At 52.7% G+C, this 10,063-nt stretch overlaps 1 protein-coding gene and 1 non-coding gene across 2 annotated transcripts; both read right to left on the bottom strand.

Annotated features, from left to right (window-relative positions):
• Nucleotides 1-264: 264 nt before the first annotated feature.
• Nucleotides 265-346, bottom strand: Trnas-aga. Its single transcript has one exon. It is a non-coding gene; the product is annotated as a tRNA-Ser (tRNA).
• Nucleotides 347-4,925: 4,579 nt separating this feature from the next.
• On the bottom strand, nt 4,926-5,983 carry LOC120897594 (trypsin-1-like). Its single transcript, XM_040302585.1, has 3 exons — nt 5,855-5,983; nt 5,344-5,801; nt 4,926-5,276 (listed from the first exon to the last, which is right to left on the bottom strand). Exons 1-3 carry the CDS (start codon nt 5,913-5,915, stop codon nt 4,947-4,949), a joined length of 849 nt encoding a protein of 282 aa, XP_040158519.1. The 5' UTR covers nt 5,916-5,983; the 3' UTR covers nt 4,926-4,946.
• Between the last annotated feature and the right edge of the window lie 4,080 nt (nt 5,984-10,063).

Genomic DNA, 10,063 nt, shown 5'->3' with positions numbered 1-10,063 from the left:
TCGCTCGGCTGTCGCAATAGATTGGGAGGTGTTTTGTGGGGTACAATTGAAGACGTTACTAGTATTCACGACAGATTCGTGTATGCAAATGGTACACGAAAGCTCACATGCGCATGCTAGGCGATTTGTGTTAATGGTCACCGTTCGCAACAATCAAAAATAGAATGAAGCGATGAAAGATGATAGAGGTCATTAATGAAAGACGTGAAGGTGACAATTAGCTAGGAAAAAAAATCAACGAGAAAAAAAATATTTCATCTTTACCGCAGTCGGTAGGATTCGAACCTACGCTCCCAGAGGGAATCTGATTTCTAGTCAGACGCCTTAACCGCTCGGCCACGACTGCTTCTTGTGAGAGGAGGCGATTATAGTCGTATAAGAATCGAGACGTCCAACAGACTTGTTCCCTTTGGTACCAAAACCGGTTCTACTCTTCGTTTCCTCTGTCATCCTCATCCTACCTGCTCTGTTGCACTGCTGCCGCCCTGAAGTGCATTTGCTGCTGTGCAACAGATCGTACGTTTCAGTCGTCGGGTAAAAAAGAAAGAAAAGTAAAACCCTTTTACGATCGCAACTGAATCCCCACCACACGCGTGCATTCACACTGCACCGAATGCACTTTAGCAGCAAACAGGCCGCCTTTCGCCGGCTGCCGCCCCTCGCAAGCCCTCGCACGGTGCAATTGCACTTTAGTTCTTAGCTAGTACAGACGTACCGCCGCGATCGCCTGATCTCTTGGTAGAAATGTTGCCGAAACATAATATTCTCGCGGTTGCCCAACCACCCACGATGAAGGGTGTTTCCGCAGGAAGCTAGTTTTAATCGTCGCTTAAGGGACTATTAGAACCTCCGCGTTCCACTCCCCTTCCTCCGCTGCGGCCTGCGACTGCGATAGTTGTGCGCATCGCGATAGTGCACTTGCACACTACCTCCTGCATCGCATTGGTGCATAGTGGGTTCGCGACTCGTGTGGTCGCAACTATCGCGCGCGTAAGCCATCGCGCTATACGCAGATGCAATTGGCAACCCTTTTTGCTGCATCTTGCCCGAGCGCAATGTGTGTGTGTGTGTGTCTGTTTTACGACACCGTAGTAGGGCCCTACCCGAGCCGTTACGAAGGCAATTACGGCCCTTCGCGTAACGACCAAGGGCCGCTGGTAAAGGCGAACGATGGAGAATGTAGTTCGAAATAATAAGTGAGAATGCATTTGAGAAGCATCGTTAAAGGGAAAACTCACCCCTCAAGATGCATCGCGCCAAAGTGCATCATCATCGTTTTCGCGCAGGGGCTGTCAACTTTTCTGCTTGCGGAGCTTTTGAGTCACTATTATTGGAAGTTTCTTCACACGATGGTGCTTTCGGTAGTTAAGGGAGGATAGTAAAAAGAATGTAAATTATCATATATTGGTGCTTTTTGGAGCAAAGAGAATTGTTTTAAATAGCTGGTGCGCCTAATTTCCTCAACGTTTTTCATCTTTTTGAACATTCTTTTCTAGCTTATCCTACAATAGCTCCCTTATTTACTATAAACAAGTATCATAACAAATTATCTCACTGTAATGAATCACTAATTTTGCTTTTCTAAACAATAAATAGCCCCTCCCACCTTCGAAACGCAGAGTTGCCGATCCCTGCGTACGGTGTGTCGATGTGTGCGTGCGGCAGATTGCCGCCTGGTACCAACCGCCCAGCCGTGAGAGGTGACGGGCGCACGAAGCCGCCGGTTCCCATGGCGAATCACGACGAATTCACTCGCCGGTACCGAGAGATGAGTTTCGCGCGTAAATTTCACAGGGCTGTGCCAGGGTCGCATGCGCTTCGCAGGGCGTTTCGGTACCTTCGGTGCAGTTCGCGCACCGGTCGTGGCCGCTTCGGGCAGCCGAGCGGCGCCGAGCGCGATGGCGCTGTCACGTTTTCATCACGTCATGGCGAACTTCGTACCGGGCGCGCAGGGGTTTGGACGGGCAGTCCGCTGAGACGCGATGACTGGCCGCCATGGTTGCGCCAGTCAAGTTCAGTGTCACGCCGCACCATATCGCTACGGCGGCCAATGGTGAAACATCGCAGCCCCATGGTCGCCGTGGCCTCAATTCGCTGTCAGGGTTCGGTGTCAGGGACTCGCTCCGTTGCTGTTGTTGCTGCTGTTGTTGGTGGGGACGGCTTATTTCACTTTCGTTTTCTTGTTCCTACCTTTTTGAGACTGCGACCAGGGCAGCAGACCGCGCAGCAGTGGCCGGGACGGGATAACACTGACGGCGGTCGTGGCCGTGCGCGCACACGTCGTCAATGACATGGCAATGTCCTTGGATGAATCTGCACCAGGGAGACATGCGCAGAGCAGGGCGCTTTCAGTCGAGAGGGCAATCAACCCTGCTCGCTGTTAGCGTATCGAGCACACACATTCGCTGGGTACGGGGTGGTATGAGTGTGTGTGTGTAACCGTGCGTAGCAACGAGAAGTTACACGACCACCGCTGTAACGTTGTATGGGACAGGGCGAATGGGCGATTGGGCGATGAGTTACAGTCGATCTACCAGCGTTGCTGTGGTGACTGGTGTTGTTCTATCCACCTAGTTGGAGGCGCATGACGTTCGCATGATAGATTGGAGGGTATACGAGAAGGAGAAAATGTTTTAAATTATATTTCATGAAAATAGTTCGAAAATATTATTTTCTTTACCCTTGTGTACAGTTTTTAAATGCAGAAAAGCGGCATTTCTGTCCTGTCAACTATTTAATTTAATATTCGACAGCAATTAAACCAGTTTCATACGATTTTGCATGAAACCGATACGATAGTACAGAAATACACTCTTCATTAGGGACGCAGGCGCATGCCAAATATTGGTTCGGCCGTTCGAGCGCAACCGTGTGTCCCCGTGCTCTGTTGCACCGAGGGGCTGGTAATATAATGTTAATATCGTCGTTATGCGCATGGGGAACAACAGGCACACAACAATTGACACTAATGAGGATGCACATTTGGGTGGGCGTTTTTATAATCGACAATTGGCCTGCTGCTAATTGATTGCGCTTGTGCCTCCACCGGTCGCTGTTTTGGCGCGCACGGTGTCCTCTTTCGCCCGAACCTGCAAAAAACAAACAAAACGCATCCGTCGGCGGTGTCCTGTTGCACCGCTAGTATGCAATCTTGGTACCGATGTCGCAGTGCGAAGAAGTGCGCGATCGCGGTCTTGCCGAAGCGAAGCAGAGTCCCGGCGTCGAGCGCTTCTTGGAGATGTGTGTCACCGCCTCCCTGGGCACGAAGACACACGCGAGCGCTTTTCTTAGTGGGGCAACGGTTTCGCTGTTTGTCGAAAGGGCCCGCCCTGCCAACAAAGTTGCGCCGACGCTCGCTCGCTCGCTCGCTCGCTCGTTTGCGCGTGTTGCGCGCGTTCGTGAACCACATGTTCAATTTCGAAATCGTCTTCCGCGGCCAGCATGCGCCCGAGGAGGCCGTTGCTCACCAGCTGCCGGGTGTTTGAAATACGCGCGTTTGAAAAACGCGTGTGTGGCAGTGTGGAGAGATTGTACACCCCGCCAGACAGACTGTGTGCTTCGTTCCCACCGACGAGGACCGACGCGTGTTGGTTGTGTTTGCTCTGCGCGCTCATGCGCCTCCCGGCAACATTTGTATGCAAATTATGATAGAATTAGAATAGGGCTTCAGAACGCGTGGAGATTTGATCTGTCTCGTTGCTCGAATCATCGCCGTTGGTCAGTCACAGTGGGACACACGACACGGCATTAGTGGTCAGAACGGATCTTTGGGAACTCTTTTTGTCTTTTGGAATTGATTTGTATGCATACACAGGGAACATGAACAACATTATATTATGGATGGGTCCTTCTCGACCCTGAGTATAGGCAACATCGTGACATTGAAGAAAACAAAATCAAATTCTATCCGAACCGAACCTCAAAAGCAATCTTTTCCCAGTGTGTCTTACAAAATAGTTAGAACTAGACATACACACGAACGATTGCGCGGACACTCTCCTCCTCGGGGCCTACTCTCTTGTTACTTCGGTTCATATTTTTGCTGGAAAAATGGGTCCATCCCCTCGGCGTAGCCAGCAGAACTGGGACTCCGAGATGTCGATCTGCTGGCTCGAACCGACGAGTGCGGCGCCACCACCCTCTGTCACCCTTCCCCACGTCCCCAGGCAACCGTCCACTCGCTCGCAGGTAACCTTCTCCAGGGTCTGCGCTGTTGTGCCAAGATTCGCTCTTTTTCGACCGGATTCGACTAAATCTTTCCGGATTCGATCCGCTCGCGTAGTACCGCACTGGCTGGACAGGGCGCGGATTCTTCCCGTCCCTTTCTCGAATCCCGAATCGAGTTGCTTCCCAGCTGCCAGCTGCCCAGAAACTCTTCGCACCATACGACTCCTGGTTGCGCTTCGACTCGATAAAAGAACACCACACGTCGGCACTGGGCACTACTGTCGCGCTCGCGCCCACAGCACCTGCCCTGTATCTGGCGCGTGTCCTGTGTGCGGCCTCCGCGGTCCGATGCTGGCGTCCTAGTGCCCTGGTAGCGGTACCCCATGAAGACAATAGTTTTTGGACAACTCGTGTGCCCGCGCCCGGGCGCTCTGCCGAACGGCGGCCATTACTCGAATCGGCCTGCGGGTGGGTGCGAGTGTGGCGGCGATGGTGGCGGTCGTCGCTCGCTTTTCGGAATCGATTCGGATCGAGTCGAATAAGTACGAAAAATTTCACAAATCATACCCGGCTGGCATGGCGAGGTGTAGGTGGCCATCTACGCCAACACGGCACTGCGCGTGCGCACGACCATCTCAGGCTACGCGTCATTCCCTTACCGTTCTTAAGCGCCGCAGTGGAAACGTGTTGCATTCCGCGCGGTGGGTGCTTTCGAGCGAATCCTGTGGTCCGGATAGAAATGACCGAATTGCACGTGGTATTGGGGCCGAAAACATGCTTTATTGAGGCTCCTCCTCCTTCTCCTCCTCCCGTGGGCCCACCTTCAAATGCTGCTCAATCCAGTCGACGAAGTAGGCAACGCCGGTGAAGATGTTGGGCCGCCAGGGAGATGCGCACGGGTACGGTCCCCAGGAAACTAGTCCAATCAGAACGGGTTCCTCGCTGGCCCGCGTACCGTTCATCGTGACTAACGGGCCACCGGAGTCGGCGGAGCAGGATGACTTAGATCCATCCTCCGGCCCGGCACACACGTTCGTATCCGCTAGATGGCTCACGTCGTACCACAGCTGCCGACATTCGTCGTAGTCCACCAGCGGTAGTACCACTTTCTGCAAGACGAAAACGATTGCTATGAGTCGCTGATTGGGCGTACGGGTTGGGGTAACAAGTTCTTACTCGTAGCTTGTCCGGATATTCGGGCACTATGGCGGGGGTCGTCGATCCCCAACCACTGACCAGAGCGCTTCCCTGGAATGTCTCGTTCAGCGCGGGCAATCGGATTGCTTTAACGGTATCTCCCAGCACGAACGGTTCGGCGACACGAATCAGCGCAATGTCGTACGGACACACCGTCCCACAGTACCGTTCGTGTGTGATAATGCGCTCAATCCTCCGCCGCTGGTTTACCTCCCCCCGGTTCAGAATGTCATGCGCTCCGGCCACTACCTCTATGTATCCGTCCGCCGTGTAGGACGTCTTACAGTGTGCCGCCGTCAGTATCCAGCTGTCGGTCAGTACGGCACCACCGCAGAAGTGCATCGGCGGTATGGAATCATTGCTGTAATTCCACTGCAGCGACACCTGATAAGGGAGCTCGTGGGGTGCCGTTTCCTCTCCACCGATGATTCTATTCACTGCAGAAACGGTCGGTGAATTGGTGGAAGATGCATGTTTAATGTAAGATTACCTGTTGCAGCTAGTACGGGTGACCACACGATGGCAAAAGTGCACAGAAAGGGAAGATTCATGGCAAAAATGGACACACTCTGCGATGCACAGCACGACCGGCAAAGGACTGGTGCGGTGCAATTGCGCTATTTTGCTATTTATATCAGCATGAAGTGGCCAACTAACCCACTGGATTAGGCTGAGATCTAGCTCTTGTCGCTAATCTACCGTTACGTCGTGTAAAAAGTAACTGTTGGCATCATTCCATCGAAAGAAATATAAATTACCCGATGTGAAAACAATATTGCAATTGTATTAAATGAATCCCCTGAAAATATCTCGAATTTTGATTCCAATTGTGTGTTGCCTTATTTTTCTAAAACGCCTCACATTGCGTCCAAGAAAAGTCAAAGAAACCAAACCGCCTCTTGGGGGATTGGAAGGCAGACGAACCCGAAGTGTACACCTATCGCTTCGCATACCATACTGCTAACGGATCGGGACGAAAACTGAAAACCAGTTCGCAGCACCGCGGAGAGCAAGCCCCGACGCCTTCGACTGTAAGGGGAAGGTGCCCTCACCTTACGATAAACACACCGAACCGGCCGGCCGCGGGTGTGGTCATCGACCGGGCGCAAAAGGGGAATCGAAAGCATTCCTCCACATCAACCTGCTGTTCTGCTACTGGGGGATTTACGAAATCTCGCGAGCTGCGGCCCCAACACAGCTGGGGAGCGCGCATCGTCGCTGCGTCACTGCGAACGAAAAAGGGGGCCAACCGACGACCCACTCGATGGGGGGATGATTGCCGTGGGAGTGTTTTTTGGTTGGGGCATGGCAAGGCGGGAAGAAGTTTGCCAAAAAGTTCGTATTTTTGGGGACCTCGTGGTGGTAAAATTTTGGACGCCCACCTCTCGGGGATGGATGATGGGCGCAATTGCACCAGGAAATGCACGCGCCACACCGTACTTTTGTGGGCGCGTCGTCGTGTGGCAGCACCATAGGGGGGACCCTTCTGCAAGGGCTCATTATCTCAGTTTCAGTTTTCTACATTTTCTTCAAAAATTTTATCCAATCTCACAGGAGAAAAGGGTTTACCGAAGGTGGCGTTTCGCGTTTTCGGGCCCCGCGCGGCAGGTGAACAGAGATAGAGCGCCGAGCGAGAAGAGCGGACAACAGCGGTGGTGGTGGCGACGGCGACACGTGGAACTTGCGCAACGGCGTCGGCGTCCGGCGAGTGCGGAAGCGTCGATGCGTTACGTCTCACGAAGGCGGCCGTTTGTGGTGGTGCTGGTGGTGGTGGTACTGGTGGGAAGCGTCGACCGTAACACGCTTGTGGGAAGGTGAGCGAAGGCGATGCACTTGAAAAGAGCACACAGGCTGCTCGGTTGTTGCATGGTAGAGAAGGTTTGATGTTCGTGTTTTGTTCGAAAGGGTTCGATGCAAACGTTGAACATGATGGAAAGAACAGTATTGATTTCCACTGCTACAATTTTCACGTTTACATATTGAAACTTTGTCTCATTTAGTTGAAACTCTTAGAAATGGAAAAAGCTAATATATTCGTATAAGATTCGTATCCAGTCGTTATTCTGCTCGAATAAGGCTTCCTCCCCAAGCAAGCCATCTGCTGCTCTCATCGGTTCGTCTTTTCCCTCGTTCGTTTCGCTCTCATTTCTTCGGCGCATCGTGTCCGGCCGTTTGCGGGCGGCGTTTCGTGGTGCGCTCGGTACAGCGGGTCGTGATGCCGTCCCCTACCCCTTTCCGCCCGACTGCGCTTCCGGACTGGCTGGCGGGCTGGCTGGTTGCTCGGTGCCCTACCGAATCCCCTGAGCTCCTGGTAGAATGGATAAAATTTTTGTTGAAATACCGGAAATTGAAATTCCGCCACAAGGGAAGCCGCCGCCGCCGCCACAGCACGACGCCCGCTTCCATGCGCTAGAACCGGGCGCTACGTTGTGTGTAGAATTTAAACCAACCGCCGTTACCATGGTAACTCTACAAAAAGCTCTCTAGCAGCCGGATCGGCAGCGTTCTTTGGCGGCTTTTCGCAGAAATGGAAGCAGAAGCGCTCGCCACCGGGATCGTGTGCTGTGGGCTCCTCCCTGCTTCTAGCCTAGAACACGCTGGGTTTCGCTAGCGTTATGCTTCTCGAACTCCTTCTAGCCTTGTCGTTCGTTTTCCCCCTGCCGAGAAAGAAACATGCCCGACACGACGACGAAGACACGACACACGCGCCCGCGGGGAAGCGCGCGTAGCCCAACCGGTTCGAGCCCAGCCGAAGCCCATCCGCGTGTGCGTATGCGGGAAAGCAACGGCAGCATAAACGAACCAGAGAATCGCGAGCCATCGAAAGGTAGACCACCGAGAACCTCGCCGCGAAGCAAGTTGAAGATGAACATTGGAAACACACACGGCAAGACAGGGAAGCAACAACACAAAAAAACAGATGCGCACAAGATGAGCGCGAAGAGAAGAACACGGGCGTTTGGTTGTGTCTCTCTATGCGTGTGTGTGTGTGTTTATGCCAAGTGTGAACCAGATACAGCGCCCGGCAGCTGGCGGCACCATGCTCGGCGAGGCGTATCGACATCCGCGTCCGGGTGCGCATCCCATGCGGCATGCTCTCTTGTTACAATTTCAGAAAATGTGCAGCTGAAATAAACAACTCTCGCCATCTGTCGTTTCGTTCTGTTTTTCGTTTGCGCTTTTCTCAAAAAATAGCCAAGCGACGGGGCGGGGCGGGGCGAGGCCGCTTCTGGGCTGCGCTAGCCCCGGCTAATAGAAGAGTGTGCGTTGCGGTTTTCCTCAGCCCGTACCGGGTTTGGCTCGAAAGCTTCTGCGGAAGGTGAAAAACTGCAGAAACTACTTGCCCCATCAGATGGGCGTCCCGTTTCTAAAGCTCTTCCGGGGGGAGCCTAGTTTCCGATGGATAGTTTCCCTCCCCACACACACTCGCACACACGCGGCGAGGGATGCCATTTTCTGCTCTGCCCGATAGTTTCACTGCTAAGCAAGCATGCGATGGTGGGGGATCATCACATCTTCAACATTCGGGTTGCATCGGAACTAGCTTGTGTGTGTGTGTGTGCATTTGTGTGGAACAACTAGTCTTTGCCAAATGCAACGCTATGGGGATGAGAAACTAGTTTTTGCGCGGGAACCAGCCAAAGAAAACAGCTGTTTAATCCGAAGAAGGTCGTCACTGTGCAGACTGATACCAGGCAAGAGTTCCGAGCTAGAGAGAAAGAGATAGAGAAGCACTGGTCCTGGTGTGGGGGTTTTGCTAGCAAGAGTCGAAAAAGACCATTAAGCGATAATAAAAGTACTAGAGGAAGATGCTACACCGAAGGTAGCTTCATGTTTTTGGGAAATTATAGCTAAACAGTTGTAATAAAAATGTATATAAACAGTCGGCACACCCCTTGCACCCCACCATGTCCACCAGGCCCGAGGAAGAAACCGTCATCTCAAAAAAACACATAAAGCCACCCTTCCACATCGATGCGGGTGTGTTTGTGCTTGTTCGTGGTGGTTCACGAGTTGGAACGGTTTTATATGGGTTTTCATAAAAGTTTACTACCCATTTTTATGGCCCAAACGCACTGCTGTTACCCAAAAAACACCCGTCATAAACTGTAACGTTTGATGAGCCTGGCCGTGCATGGGATGGGAGGGTCCGCGAACGATCGTAATGCCCAAGATCAACGCGTTCCTCCGAAGGGTAGGTCATGTGTCGAAGATGTCTCAAAAACTGCAGCCCTAAAACGATTCAAAACTGCATTGCAAGAAAGTGCCGTCTGTCTGTCATAACAGACCACCCGGTCCATGCTGGCTAAATCGATCGTTTCTCCTGGCTGGCTGGCTGGCAAACACGCGCAGTACGAGGACTCTCTGGCGAAGCGACTACGAACGCCGTTTCTGTGCCGCTGTACATACAATAAAGCAACAACAAAACTCTCCTTCACCCCCCCTTGAACCCCGATGTGAGTGCGAGAGCGAGGGCAACAAGATCTCGGAATTTCGAGTGTGGGAAATTTTTTATCGATCCGCAACGATTCGGCCAGGAGTGAAGCACCGGCAGGAGCATTGAGCGCTGTGCCGCGTCGTGCCCAAGGATACAGCGGAGCGTAACGAGCGCAAACACACACCAACACACCGAGAGTGCGAGATAAATCGATCGAACTGAATAAAAAAAACCGTTTTCCCTTTGGTCCGTTTCCCCCTT

The sequence above is a fragment of the Anopheles arabiensis genome, chromosome 2 (genome assembly GCF_016920715.1).
Source record: "Anopheles arabiensis isolate DONGOLA chromosome 2, AaraD3, whole genome shotgun sequence".
Lineage (NCBI taxonomy): Eukaryota > Metazoa > Arthropoda > Insecta > Diptera > Culicidae > Anopheles > Anopheles arabiensis.
Note: the sequence above shows the minus strand (reverse complement) of the source record. Positions and strands in the feature narration are given on the sequence as shown.

Coding starts and splice junctions, on each gene's coding strand:
- LOC120897594 (XM_040302585.1), bottom strand. CDS start 5,915: ATGAATCTTCCCTTTCTGTGCACTTTTGCCATCGTGTGGTCACCCGTA. Junction 5,802..5,854: donor ACCCGTACTAGCTGCAACAG/GTAATCTTACAT, acceptor CCGTTTCTGCAG/TGAATAGAATCATCGGTGGA. Junction 5,277..5,343: donor AATATCCGGACAAGCTACGA/GTAAGAACTTGT, acceptor TTCGTCTTGCAG/AAAGTGGTACTACCGCTGGT.